The 15721-nt window shown below is 38.5% G+C and overlaps 1 protein-coding gene and 1 long non-coding RNA gene across 2 annotated transcripts in view; one reads left to right on the forward strand and one right to left on the reverse strand.

Moving 5' to 3' along the window:
* The first annotated feature begins 39 nt into the window (after positions 1–39).
* LOC123377829 lies at positions 40–12615 on the forward strand. Its single transcript, XR_006582350.1, has 2 exons — positions 40–645; positions 11440–12615. It is a non-coding gene; the product is annotated as an uncharacterized LOC123377829 (long non-coding RNA).
* Positions 12616–12634: 19 nt separating this feature from the next.
* Positions 12635–15721, reverse strand: part of CHIC1 (cysteine rich hydrophobic domain 1) — a 32715-nt gene continuing 29628 nt past the window's right edge. The window contains exons 4-6 of the mRNA XM_045031130.1: positions 15402–15458; positions 15069–15128; positions 12635–13635 (exon numbers count right to left, since the gene is read on the reverse strand). Coding sequence (XP_044887065.1) covers positions 13585–13635; positions 15069–15128; positions 15402–15458 — 168 coding nt within the window. The 3' untranslated portion in view covers positions 12635–13584. The remainder of the gene's footprint in view (positions 13636–15068; positions 15129–15401; positions 15459–15721) is intronic.

Raw genomic sequence — 15721 nt, forward strand, 5'->3', positions numbered from 1 at the left:
ACCCTGAGCATTAAAAAATCATGAGTCAGCCCTCTCCCCTCCCAAATCATGAAATTGGCTTAAAAATCATAAGATTAAAAATATTTTACTTATCTTCTGATTAACGTAGGATACATGTGGGACACATTATATAGCTTGTTTCTGCAACAACGATGGCTAGAAACTTACTTTGTTTTTCAAAAACGAATGCTAACATTCTTATGAAATAACATGACTCCAAGAACTGGGGCTTTTAAAAAAACACCAAATATCATGAGACCTGCAAACTGCAAGAGTTGGCAAGGCTGTATTTGCACAGTGCCTAGCACAAAAGCACCTGTTTAATGCTTCTAGTTGCTATCATAATACAAAAAACAATAATAATTGCCTAAGAAATTGTTACTAGATGGAAGGAGTGCAATGCCTTGGACCATTTCCCCCGGGGAGTGGCCTACACAAAGACCATTACTGCTGTTATAACATGAAAATTGATTTATATGAATATGTAGAATGTTTTACACCTACTTTGCCCTCGTGTCAATGATTATACTAGGTGCAGAGCAACCCAGGAAGTGTACAGGAACTTCAGACCATTCAGAAGGGGAGATTCTCAGCTTCTTAATGGTATAGCACTTGGGTCTAGTCCTGGAAGATCCCAAGATACAGGTACTTAACTTTGTCAGTTTCATATATAATTATAATACCTACCTCTTATGTAGCATTTTCACCTGTAGATCGCTAAGTGCTTTACCACGGAAATAAATTATTATCCCCATTTTACAGATGGGGAAACTGAGGCATAGGGAGGTGAGTGCCCTACCCAAGGTCACCCATCAAGCCAGTGGCAGAGCCAGGAATAGAACCCAGCTCTCCTGTGTGGATCCAATGCTCTCTGTACTATGCCACAGATCACAGCTAGTGATTTCTAAAATAGTTAAATGTTCTTTTGCTGAGCTATTTGCATTGAGACTCATAGAATCATAGACTTTAAGGTCAGAAGGGACTGTTATGATCATCTAGTCTGACCTCCTGCACAATGCAGGCCACAGAATCTCACCCACCCACTCCCGTATCAAACCTGTGTCTGAGCCATTGAAGTCCTCAAATCATGGTTTAAAGACTTCAAGGTGCAGAGAACCTTGCAGCAAGTGACCCGTGCCCTACCCTGCAGAGGAAGGGGAAAACTCCCCAGGGCTTCTGCCAATCTGTCCTGGAGGAAAATTCCTTCCTGACCCCAAATATGGCAATCAGCTAAACCCTGAGCATGTGGGCAAGACTCACCAGCCAGACACCCAGGAAAGAATTATCTGTAGTAACTCAGATCCCACCCCATCTAACATCCCATCACAAGCCAATGGGCATATTTACCGCTAGTAGTCAAAGACGAATTAATTGCCAAAATTAGGCTATCCCATTATACCATCCCCTCCATAAACTTATCAAGCTTTTTAGTCTTGAAGCCAGATATGTCTTTTGCCCCCACTACTCCCCTTGGAAGGTTGTTCCAGAACTTCACTCCTCTGATGGTTAGAAACCTTCGTCTAATTTCAAGTCTAAACTTCCTCATAGTTAGTTTATATCCATTTGTTCTTGTGTCCACATTGGTACTGAGTTTAAATAATTCCTCTCCCTCCCTGGTATTTATTTCTCTGATATATTTATAGACAGCAATCATATCTCCCCTCAGCTTTCTTTTGGTTAGGCTAAACAAGCCAAGCTCTTTGAGTCTCCTTTCATATGACAGGTTTTCCATTCCTCGGATCATCCTAGTAGCCCTTTTCTGTACCTGTTCCAGTTTGAATTCATCCTTCTTAAGCATGGGAGACCAGAAATGCACACAGTGTTCCAGATGAGGTCTCACTAGTGCCTTGTATAACGGTACTAACACCTTCTTATCTTTACTGGAAATACCTCACCTGATGCATCCCAAGACCGCATTAGCTTTTTTCACAGCCATATCACATTGGTGGCTCATAGTCATCCTGTGATCAACCAACACTCCAAGGTCCTTCTCCTCCTCTGTTACTTCCAACTGATGCCTCCCCAGTTTATAACAATAGTTCCTGTTATTAATCCCTAAATGCATGACCTTTCACTTTTCACTATTAAATTTCATCCTATTACTATTACTCCAGTTTACAATGTCATCCAGATCTTCCTCTATGATATCCCGGTTCTTCTCTAGATTGGCAATACCTCCCAGCTTTGTGTCATCTGCAAACTTTATTAGCACATTCCCACTTTTTGTGCCAAGGTCAGTAGCAAAAAGATTAAATAAGATTGGTCCCAAAATCGATCCCTGAGGAACTCCACTAGTAACCTCCCTCCAGCCTGACAATTCACCTTTCAGTGACCCGTTGTAATCTCCTCTTTAACGAGTTCCTTATCCACCTTTCAATTTTCATATTAATCCCCATCTTTTCCAATTTAGCTAATAATTCCCCATGTGGAACCGTATCAAATGCCTTACTGAAATCGAGGTAAATTAGATCCACTGCGTTTCCTTTGTCTAAAAAATCTGTTACCTTCTCAAAGAAGGAGATCAGGTTGGTTTGGCATGATCTACTTTTTGTACAACCATGTTGTATTTTGTCCCAATTACCATTGACCTCAATGTCCTTGACTACTTTTTCCTTCAAAATTTTTTCCAAGACCTTGCATAATACAGATGTCAAATTGACAGGCCTGTAGTTGCCTGGATCACTTTTTTCCCCTTTCTTAAAGATAGGAACTATGTTAGCAATTCTCCAGTCATATGGTACAACCCCTGAGTTTACAGATTCATTAAAAATTCCTCCTAATGTGCTTGCAATTTCATGTGCCAGTTCCTTTAATATTCTTGGATGAAGATTATCCGGGGCCCCTGATTTCATCCCATTAAGCTCATGATATTAAGACAGTTTGGATTCCCTAACAGAAATTTCTAGTGAACACTTTCTGGTAGTTCAAGTTAGCCAACTAGATATTGGAATGGAGGGACTATTGGACTACTGGTTCTCCAAAAAAAACTCTTCAAACTGTTAAAGAGTTTTAATGAGCCATCCAGAATTTCCAGTAGGGTTTTACAAGTGGATGGATGCAAAAAGCAATATTGCAACACATTTCTGTACGACTCTTTAAACATTTTGTTAATAGTTCTTCTGTCAAATAGGTGGCACATGCGGGACACATGGTGTGGCAATGTGTTATGCAGGATTTATAGGCATTTGCTTGGGATAACCTGCATAAATCATTTCTGGCTTTGCAAATCATGAGTAATTTCATCTCAGTTGGCAGATTCGAGACCTGTGTGTAGCTTCCCATTCTCTTCCTTCTGGGAATTCCACAAATCAGTATCTGGTATTTCCCAGTCCTTTAGAGTAACTATCATTTTAGGAGACTCAGCTGCACAGTGCCCATTTTGTTGTAGGCAGCGTGCCACCTTCTATCTCCTCTCTTACAGATTCTTTGGTTTGGGTCATGCTGCATGGAAGCTTAGAACAATGAGCCTGTCATATGACAGTGGTAAATAATCACAGAATGAATCACTTTCTTGTGATTATTTGTATTTCTGTAGCACCTAGGGGCCAGACTCGAGGACCAGGACCCCGTTGTGCTAGGTGCTGTACAAACAGAAGAAAAAGATGGTTCTAATAATGTACAAGAGTCTTGATTAGAATTAAAAAACCCAGTATTACCTCTAAAGCTCCTCTCACTCTTTCTGCCTGGGGTTTCCTTCTACAGATTAAAAGAAACACTGCACATATCCTCACATTCCCTGTCTGAATGGAGGACAGTCAGTAGTGACAGACAAGTCACACAAAGACACCTACACTTACAGACTTGAGTAAGAGCGGATCCATTGGAGACCCCATATCATGGATTACTGAGCCTAGATTACCTTCATCCAGTCTTGTGCGGAAAACTCCTGTTCCCACAACCAGAAAGTGACTGACATTTGTAGTCATCTGTGTCTCTTGTGGCCTGTCAGAAAATTTCACAAGTGACAAACAATAATTTCAAACAGTCCACAAGCAGGGGCGGCTCCAGGCCCCAGCACGCCAAGCGTGTGCTTGGGGCGGCATGCCGCGGGGGGTCGCTCTGCCAGTCGCCGGTGGGGCGGCACGCCTGTGGGAGGTCCACCGGAGCCGAGGGACCGGCGACCAGCAGAGCGCCCCCCGCGGCATGCCGCCGTGCTTGGGGCGGCGAGATGTCTAGAGCCGCCCCTGTCCACAACTCATTGCTTGGGCCTCATGAAGTGACACTTGTGTGATCTGTCTAAAAATAAAAGTACTCCTGGTGGGGCTTAAAGTGATGCTTTCAAGCAGTTTAATATGAACCACATTTTCCAGGGTGAAGCAGAGATAGAGCACAGACCTGTTAGTGTATTAGCTTTGTAATGTCTTTTCAGTTTATGTCTTGCTCTCCATAGTCTGTAACTCAAAATGTGCATGGCGCTGAGAGACCCTGATTAATGACCTGGAGTTTCTCCAGCCGTCCAACTATTGTCATTATGGAACAAACTGGACTGAGCTGAATTTGTCCTTCGGGCACAAAACCATGATAGACATCAGGGACGTAGGAGATCCGTGTGGAACTAACCTGTAGGCTGCCATACAATGTTTAACCACATTGCACCCCAGTGGTTGCTTACAGAGATTCCTATTTAGTTGTTTGAACATCTAGTAAATCTCTTTGGGATGTAGCTGAATGAAAGTTGAAGTACAAGAGTAAGATTATCATCATTACCAACACTACCATCTAAGATTTTGTCAACACTGTACCAGGCCTTATGTGATTCAAATCATTCTGTTCTCTCTATAATAGGCCTTAGCTGCAATTTAGACAACGAGATTGCAGCCTCCTTTGAGCCAGAGCTCTTGTATCTAAGTCATCATGGTTCCAAAGCAAAAGTTCAGTCTCTAGTTCCTGAGGGGCTTGCCCAGTAACTGCTGCAGCCAACAGCTCCAGGACCCACTTCAGAAATTCATAAATGAAATGATATTTTATGTGCAGTTTCACAAAAATCAAGAGAAAAGTCATAAAAGACCAGATGAATACTTCAGAAAGGATAACTAAGCTGGACTGGAGCTTACAGTACTGCACACTGAAAGGTTGGTATACATTTGCCAAAGTGATTAGTGATTTTGGGTGCCCAGCTTTACAGACCTGGCAGGCGACTCATTTTCAGACAGTGCACTCACCCTCTGAAAATCAGATCCCTTTACAAGGCGTCTCAAGATGGGGACCCAAAAAAACAGAGGCACCCAAAATCACTAGGCTCATTAGCAAATTTAGGCCATTTTCAATAGCATGGCAGAAAAGGCCTTTTTTTATTTCTTCTGTCTAAAGTTGTCTTTTTTCTTTCAGTCACCTCACTGTGATCACATAGCCCAAGCTGTCCTCTCCAGTTATTACTCTTAAGAGTTGACAGTTCCAGTCTCAGTCTCTACTCAGTTAGCATTAGGCATTACATCATCTTCTGTCAATACAGAACAATCAATGGGTTTTCTTTATACATATCTTTTCATTTAAAAACAAACTCAGTTACAAATACTTCACATCTGGCCCAGGATAACTATCTTCCCATCACATTAATGTCCGTCCTTTACTGATTCTCAATTGACATTTTTGAGGCAGATGTGGGCATTTTACCTGAGCATGGGGCAGACAGTGCTGGAAGGATGCCAGATTCATTCAGGTAGCAAGATGTGAAGTAGAGATTAGATGAGAGTTATCAAGTAACATTGAATATTAGACAAGTTGGCTTTACTCATCACATCCAGGTTATCCCTCTCTTGTGTGGCAATGACTAGACTTTAAGATGTAAGAGAGAAGATAAAAGTGTTGTCTGATACTGCTCTCAACTCTCCACCACCCTTCACAAAATACAGAAGATTGGATCCACCATCCACTTCCCCAATACATGCAAAAATTATGCTGCTCTAACTGTACTGGTATAGTTAAAGTGATATAACCCCTCCACCTAGTGTGCACACAGTTATAACAGTGCCTATATCAATATGGCTTATTCTTGGATACAAAGAAAACTATAAACCTAGCTATTCTTTGAGGATGAATGCAGTTATATTGATATTGAAGTGCTCATACTGATATAACTTATGCCAATTCCTACAACCAGCATAAGCTGTACTGTTATAAAGCACAGTTATACCGGTATAACTGTGTCTACACAATAGCTTTTACTGGTATAGTTATGACAGTTAAAAAAAAATTACACCTCTCACTGACATAGCTGTGCCAAGTACAATTTTTAAAATCAGGTTTAGGGGTTGTATTGATTTAAGTATTTCAATAGGAAATCACACCCATAACAGAAACAGTTAAACCAGCACAAAAACTGTATGTAGACGAGGCCTTGACATAAAATAACTATCACTGTGGAAGGTTGCTAATATATCACCTGACTTTTTCCTATTGATACGTTATTTGTATTGCAGTAGCACCTGGGCCATTGGTCCATGACTAGGTCTCCTATCATACACGTACAAACACAAGAAAAACAAAATCCTACTCCAAAGGGCAGAAGGTTGCAATAGGTTTCCAGATTCAGAATCCTGTTTATAGCTTCAGAGCCTGAGAAGGACTGGGACAATATTCAGTAAACAGCAATTACCGTATTTTAGTAAGAAGACTAAACAAGTCTGTGCGTGGGGGAGTGAGCAGTGAGGTTCTTTTAAAAAATTAGAAATTAAGTTAGCGTTTGTGAAGAGTCCTGGATGTGTTATTGCTGGAAATTGAGCTCAGTTTCTCCACTCACAAGAGTGTTAGTGCAAGTTTCTTCACCTCCCCCAACTTGCCATATCCTGATTTGGAGGAAGTCCCTCCACAGGTTTGTTTAGACATGAATAAAAGTTACATTTTTAAAACGTTTTAGCTCAAATGTTTTAACTGACCCATTTAAAACTCAAGTGTAGCCAGGGCAAGTTGTATTTGGACATGTTAGGTGAATGGCCTAGGCGGGCTCCCTCCTAACCTTACCAGCTAGCATGTGCTAAACTAAGTACAACTTGTCCAGTCTACATTAGTTTTAGACTCTGTTAGTTAAGATGTGCTAACATCGTAACCCCTGTGCGTCCTCCCCCACACGCCTTGAATCATATTCTAGACATCCCTTCAGTTAAGGCTAATAAAGATGTACGTGATGGTGGTTTTAACAACATAATCATAGTTCATGGAAAGTGGGACTGAGATGACCAGCTAATTTCACACAGTGGTGTTCAGATGGCAACAATTTCATTCTCCAGCACTAAATTCACCCAAAGTTTTAAAAAATTCTTTAAAACAAAAACTGCCTATCAATTCATATGCAACAGTCATTATTTCCATTTTATGGTGGAACACAGTTCAGCCCTTCAACCAATGGGAGACATTACCTCATAGCTGGTAATAGCAACGTTATCAATAGAATGTTAGAAGTAAACCTGTTTTTATAAAACTCCCGTTCACAAGAAATGCCTGTCTCCCTGACTAACAGAAGGCTATTGTATTTTCCCCTCAATTTTATGTCCCTTAAGATTTGCATAACATTGTGGTTTACTTGGACTGGTGGAAGTCAGACGATATTTTATGTGTATCAGTTCCTTTAAATGAATCATAGTTTTCTTTGATTTTCTTTTAAATTTACTCTATTTTTAAACTCCTCTTGGACTTTCCAATGATGACTGAAGCGAGGTTTACATGGCATATTTAATATACAAGGTATTCAAAACGAGGTTAAATAGTTTGTCTATTGGCTGATTTCACTAACAGGCAGTTATATATTCAAAACCTGCTCCTACGCAGCATCAGAGCAATAGAAAACTATAATTAAAGGACTGATGTTAGCATAGTTCCTAGTGCAATTTCCCTCCATTTTCAAATGTCGTAATATCTTTCTTGACAGCAATCTGACAAGTCTTGGGTTATTTTATAATTAAACAATTCAAATCCTTTTTCTTCAATAGTGTTCATAATAGCATATTGGATGCTAAAAATTGTATCTGTAGAACATGGATGTCATCACAGTTGCTGGTGGTAGGCTTACTTCACTTGCCACTCCTCCTCTCTTTGGACTCTTCCTAATGTAATTTATCATGAGTGGGCTGTTTTGACCATTTTCTCTTAGGTGTATAATTAGAGGATTTATCCATTCATTCAATTTAAAATCTTTTCTACAGCACTTGTCCCTTTAGTATCTAAGCACTACATAAACAGTAACAGATTTACAATAAGTTTACACTGCAATTTAGGGTAATTGTAGTGTGGATAGATATATCCAAGCTAGCTTTCTTCTAGCTAGTACAAGTAACAATAGCAGTGAAGATGCAGTGGCACAAACACCGGCATGAGCTAGCAACCTGAGTACGTACCCAGGGTCCCCATGGGCTTATACTTGGTTGCTAGTCTCTGCTGACATGTCTTCGTTATTCACTAGATTAAAGCTAGTGCAGGTAAATTAACCCTTGCTACAATTACACTTAAATTGCACTGTAAGCTTCACTACATCCCTGTAACGTAAGGAAATATCCTCATTTTACAGATGGGAATGGAAGCACAGACGGATTGATTTACAGACTTCCTCTATGAGTCTGGGTAACAGAGCGGAGACAAAACCCCAGATCTCTCGAGTCACAATATACTGCTTTAATCACAAAATCAACCTTCCCATGGGAGGAAATGGAAGCATATATAGACTCATGCCAATTTCCCCCCATTCCTTCTCCAAAGGTGCAACATAGTGGTGATCGATTGTCCTTCTAGGTGCTACTGTCCACTCCAGAGGCAGCTGCATTTTCAGTAGCTCTATACATATAGTTTGTAAAGCAAGGGGGTACAACATGTAATACGAGTGACTAGACCCATTAGCTATTAAAAACACAAAATGCAAGTCAGAGTAAAATTGGCTAATGGAGGTTTGGCCCAGCACCCAGAAGTGTTCTGTTTTAGGTTGTAGCAATGACAGAAAACTGGTCAGTGAAGTGAACACGTTGGAATGCTTTTTCATTTGCCTAATGTACTGAGAAAATGCAGAGCTCTAGAAAACGATGCTGTCTTTGAGCAATATATGTACATATGCTAGTTACAGGGACCCATGCATTCCCCACTACATAGAATGCCAAAGGACTTATGTATAAAATCCCACTCTCATAAGAAAAGTTGGTATATCAACAACTATGGGATGGGAAATGGTGCTTTACAGCGTTGTGCTGCATATACAGTCTTCTGTTCAACTGTTTTTGTCTAACAGGCACATGTTCTTGTGCTCCAGTCAGGCTCCCCTTGAGGTGGACCTATAGCAGAATGAAAAGAACTTGCTTTTCTCAGTTCTGAGAAGTCCTCACCATTGAGCTCCAATCCAGCAGGCATTGCAGATGCCTTGGATCTGAGGATGGCATGAGCTAGCTCCAGAACTGTGGTTCCCATTGCCCAGAGCGCTATCTCCTCGGTGGCAAGTGGAAAACAGTTCTTGAAAAAAGTCAGTATCAACCAATTGGACAGATTCTATGGAGACGTAGGAGCATGGCCCAGAATGATTCCAAGGCCTCCACTACCCTCAGTCCAGCAGAGCCTTCATAAATTGCTGACTCCTGGTACCTTGAACAGGTAAACATGGTGGAGGCCTTGATGTAGAGGACTATCTGGCTGGTTCAGATAGACAACAGGCTTTATTACAAAAAAGACTCAAAAATTGACATATATGTGACAACAGAAGAGGCGCAAAAGGGTGTTTTCCATTTCTACACAAACTTTGCAATATTTGTTTTCATCTCTGGATTTAATTAAAATAAAAACATTTTGAAAAGTGATTCAGATTAACCACGTTTGACTTCCAGCTTCTTTAATGGCACAGGTCAATGCAGTAAATTGTAAAGACAAAGCTTATTTAGGATTTTATTCAAAAAACTTCAAGGTATGAGGTCCTATTAAAAAAAGTGGCTATTTACTTGTAAACAGAATAAAAATGTTAAGGACTCAATTAAAAATCCTTTCATACAACTTAAACAAAAACAGATTTCTGATGAGTTACAAATAATGTTACACTTTTATAAAAACACCAAAAACAAAACAACAAAAACAAAGATTGCAGAACAGGAATATCAGACAACATTGTTTACTAAAATGGTCAGAACTATTTACATTGAATATTAACTGTTTGACATTGTTATTGCTCAAACGCTAATGTTTATAGATAAATGCAGTAAACTGATGTCAGGAGACACTAATACACGCATATTCATGTTTTTGCATACAGATTTCTGTACTTATCAAGATGAGCATGTGAACTTTATCAAGACTACACTAAATTTAGCAAAAATGTATTTTGTTTCTAGTCTCATACATAATCAAATCTAAACTTTCTACACATGTTCATATACATTTATATTTCTTTAGGCCAGCATGAAACTACTCTCAAAAGAGTCATTTTAAAGCCAGTATATCAGAGTTTTCCTTCTCTGCCAATATTCTATAATACTGTGACATTTCCTAATACAGAAGTCTGGAAAAGAAAACAACGATCAAAGTATTCTGACAAAACTTAAACTAAACAATGTTTCCAGACGTGCTTTTCAGGAAATTTGTGGCAAATTACGTTTACAGATATTCACTTAAACTGGTTCCCTTTTCTCCCCCATCTGCCCAGCATTTTCTCTTTCATTTGAACCAGTCAAGGCACTTTCCTTTCCATTTGCATTAAACTTTGTTACCGCTACTCTTTGTTGTATCGCTGTGGACCCTCTCTGATTCATAATTACTCATCATGGATAGGTTTTTACAAAATTCATATTTACTTATAGCTTTTAAGGTAATACAGATTTTATAAGACTGAAAACTATCAGATGAATATTCATGTATTAAAGCAAATGGTAGTCAAAATAGAACCTGTCGGCAGAATGCAGCCCACAATCTAAAGCAACCCCTGTGGCTGCCTTTATCTTTAAATGAAAAAAATGATCTATGTCATTTGAATGCTGGCATTTGTAACACAATCCAAAATTACCTCTTTATTCAGATGAAGTTTGCTGTAATCAGCTGTCTTGGCTCTCATGCTCCAGGATATTTGCTAGTATTGCCTCATAGCTGGGCAAAATTTAGGTGCCCGTTTTTGAACTAAATATTAATGGGGGTGAAGATTAAACAATTTGTAATCTGACATTTCCAAAAAACAACCAACCCACCCCTATAGAATTCATGTTCTTAAATGTGTCATTTTCATACAGATACAAGTGCAAGTCTTCTAAATTAATGACCCATTGAACATACTGTCTAACTGGGGAGAGCTGATGGTATTTTCTCTCAGCCTGGCACAGCGTTTCACAAAAATGTGTTATAAATCAGATGGAACAATTCTAACCTGCATATCCTAAGGTCAGACACAGACTTGGGTTTAAGGGGAAGGACTGCTAATAACTATGAGACTAAAGAGTATTCACTACTACTCATGACATCAAACTCTCATTGGCTTTCTTGTCTCCTCAGCTGCAGAGGAACATTCTGAAAATATAGTCACTCAAACGAGGGAAGGAAATAAAGAGCCTGGTGTGCTTTCTGGTTTGTTGGTTAACAAAAATGAGAGGGAATAATTATTAACAACCTCTAGCATAACAGTAAGAAGCTTCTATTACTTAAGATTTTAAGGTATTAAAAATGCTTACAATTATTCTTTTATTAGCAACACTTTCTGCCCAGAATCCTGTTTTAACAGAAATGAATATAAAATTAAGCATGCTATTCCAATTCTGTTTTGCACTCTATTTTCTCCGAGTCTTTAAGCATTCCCTCTGCTTCCCACCCTTAGTGCCATATGATGTTGAAATGTGTAAGTATGCTTTTTGTAGTTCTGTAATAAAAAAGTTTCAGCTAAGTTTATAGTCAGACATTATTGTAGATTTTTTTAAAGTAGATTTTTTTAAAGTAGTTACATTCTAGTGTTTTAAAATGCAGTTAGTTAGCTGACACTGATCTACTAACGTGAACTGAAACCTGTCTACTAAGCTGACAATCCATTTCAGCATTCAAATTTCTCAGCTTGAAGCATCATTCTTGGCAGCTGTGGTTGGAAATTACATCCCAAGTACAGGAGTTTCTTGTTCCGCAGCTGAGCAACAAAAAGGATGAAGAATTTGACTCAACAAGACTACATGCCCGTGAAACAGTCTGCTAGAAGTCATGTCAACTGCAGCTATTTAAATTCAATGGTTTAACAAATGCTTTCTTCAAATACAACCAGGGTTTGTACCCTCCCTTTTCGGTGTGGATTAATATTTAAGAGGAAAGTCTAAAATCAATCTGGAACTGGAAAACTTAGGCACCAAACTGCATCACAAATCCAAATAACTGTAACGCAATGCCTGGACACTAAGTTAGGATAAAGTTCCTTGAGGCAAATATCAACTCATCATGGCTCACATCAAACGACTGTTTTGTGGTTCTCTGTTATTCTGTTTGACACTATGTATGCTGCTCCTTTTTCATTCTGGAAAGGGTGCAGTTTTAGTTAACTACTTAATATGTAAAAAATAATATCAGGTACCACTGTGCTATAAAAATAATAAGTTTAATGTTTCTTCTGTATTGATTTACCTGTCCCAAGTAGTTGGCTTTAGTTATAACAATTTGGTCCAATTATTTGAAATTTGCTTCTTTGCTTTTTTTTTTAAAAATGCGTTTTTTCCTGACTTCCATATATTTGTGTCTTAAAAATAGGCTTTTAGGATAGTCTGATTATATATTAGTTGAAGTCTACTCCACAAATACAATTTTTCCAAAAGTTGAGAATACTTAAGATTCCTTATTTCAGGTACTAACCAAGACACCTGAAAACTCTCTGAAGAAACACAGAAATGCTGTGCATTTTTCATCCATTTACTAACAAAGTGCATCTGAGCCCTACATCTGATAGTATGTACAAACTCATTATGGCTTTACCATAAATATGGCATATGAATGGGTCCATACAATCAGGGTGCTAATAAATGTCATTAATAAATCTACGTAGAACTGTTGGCAATACAATCAGAGCTATATTACATTCTGTAAACCTTGACATACCACACTTTACATTATGCAACGAGGCACTATTTACAAATCCACAGTGGGTAAAATAATTAACCCTCTAATGTAAGTGATGATTTTGCAAAGTGCGGGACAAAACCAGTGCTGTTAATTGCAAGTCCTATGCAAGCAAGTTATAGTAAACTCATTGCTAACTACTGGAAGCTTACTTGGATGTTTCTATTGAGGATTTATAGAAATGTGATTTTAGAATGAAATACAATATAATACAGAGTTAGGATGTACATGTGGGAAACAGTGAGTATGGAAATTAATAAGGCAGCATGCTCAGAACAAGTTTTAAGCAGCACTGATGTTAGATCCTTAGTGGCAACTATATCTGTTATTGTTAATGTTAAAAATTCAGAGTGCAACATAGAAGCCTCATTTAACATAAAAATTGTGCAAATTGTTTTCTTCTTAAACAAAAGAAAATAACATAGCAAGGAAGATATTCTACCAAATAACATTTTTAAGTCACTGCAAAGTAGACCATCTTCTTTTCAAAATCAGCTACAAGGCACTAAGAGTAGGAAATGGCAGGTAACATGAAAGACTGAATACTGCTCCTCAGTCAGGTCGAAATATGGGATATTTTGGTAAGAATTCTATTAGTATTACCTGTTGAAGAAAAAACACAACATATTAACCAAACGGATTAGTTCATTAGAATAGTGTTGATGCAACTGTATACATATTTATTGCCATGTGCTTGCTACTGGACTTGACATGTGCAGAACCTATACCACACAGCTTAAAAAAAATAAAATCAGGTACTGAGAAGAGTCCTTCTGTCCTGGATCCCATTGGAAAGGACGTTGTGGGTGCTGGGATTCCCTCCACAACTTTTCCCACTCGGCTTATCTCAGAACACCTCGTTCAGTTGTGGGAGAGCACTTTGTTCAGTCTTCTGGAATCCAAGAAATCAGTTCGACTCCAGGCTCGTCACTGAGGTTTTTTTTTTTTTTTAAATTGGTATTTACTGATCAGGCTCGAGTGTAGGGATTGGTACAGAGTATACCACACATCCGAAATACATAATCACGAACCAGTTTATACACATACTTACACTTACTACATCATATCGCACACTATGACTGATCTACTCATTTTTGTAGCCAATCCCTAACTAAATCATGAGCTGTTTGTGCACTCCACTACATGCTAGGCCACTCCACTACAGCTGCAAGTTATCACACATTGCTTACTATCCTTCTCTCTCTTTTCTACTAGCTACACCTTTTACATATTTACAAGGGTACTGTAACTTATGCTTTGTTCATTGTTTCATGTTCTTGCTAAGACTAGACTTATAGTATGCACCAAAGTTTTTGGCTAAGTGACCTTCCCCGAAGTATAAAAGGTAATTTTTATGCCTATCTGAAGAGGAAAACATAGTCAAACAAGATGAACATCTTGAACTCTGCTTTCTTAGATGGGTCCACTATCTTGGTCAAAGCTCTAGGCAAACGCAAACCAACAAAAATTTGCTGAAGTAGCCAAAAAAATACAAAAATTAAACACTTAAGTCTATGCTATACTAGCTACTTGTGAGTTATTTACAGCTACTTTAATAAAGGAGAAAGGGAGAGGTTTGTTCAGTGAATATTCAACAGGTGGAGAGGAACTGAGGATGTGGGTGAGATCAAAGAAGGGTGAGGGAATCTGTAACCTCACTATAACAGATAAAGGTTCCTCTAACTGTCAACTATTATTCAACGCAAATCTCTTGCAGTAGGGCTCTGAGCAGGCAATGTTATGAAGGAGAAACCCTGTTTTCAGATGATAATGTCTAAGTTTTACTACATGCAAGAGCTGCACTGTTATGTTGCCAGCTTCATGTATCAAAATAGGATTTTCATTCTACTAGCCAAGAGTTTCTGTAGTGAGTGACACAAATGGTGAATTTCCAAAGGTTGTGTGTGCATCAGCTGAGAACGAATTAGACGTAAGGAAACTGAAGGGTAAAGAGTCTGGTAATTAGTGACATTTGAACTATTAAAATCACACTGTAGTGATGGATACTAAAAATGTAACCGAAAAAGAATACTTACATATTCCATCATATTGCTAGTTTCACATTTCCTTTTACTCAGCTTCCAGTGCAAACCAAGCTAAGAAAATAATTATTGTGGGATTAAAGGTGTACTATTGCATTATTTCTCATCAACAACATAAAACAAGCTTCAGCAATATCTAACTGTTCAAGATCTCAAGCATGTCTTTTTACATTTCTTACACTTTAAGGTGTGAGATGAATTTAGTATTTTAGCTCCAGTCCTAAACAAGCTAATAGCATTCCTGTATTCCAATTGTGCAGTATTTTATTAATTCTAAATAAAAGTGGAAAAAGAAATTTATAGACTCTAGTCCTTAATATTTCTTACCTTATGATATAGTCTGTTATTTTCCCATTCTAGCAACTTCTGAATTGATCTTCTAGTCTAGGAAAGAAAATCAACATTATATTAGAAATGGCTCAGCTATCAACCTCATTACCAAAAGTTTTAAAGTTATATTTGCAGCTCTCAAGCATCACATGTAAAGTGGTAATGTATGTTTTAGGAAAGGATAACTAAGGAAAGGAAGAATTTCACCTTGGAGAAGTCTTGCCTTCCCAAATCCACTTGTCTCAAGCATAGATCATAGGGGTGGGAGAGTAGGGGCATCTCATCAGAATTATAGATTATGATTTCTCGCTAGAAGC

The sequence above is a fragment of the Mauremys mutica genome, chromosome 9 (assembly GCF_020497125.1).
Source record: "Mauremys mutica isolate MM-2020 ecotype Southern chromosome 9, ASM2049712v1, whole genome shotgun sequence".
Classification (NCBI taxonomy): Eukaryota; Metazoa; Chordata; order Testudines; family Geoemydidae; genus Mauremys; species Mauremys mutica.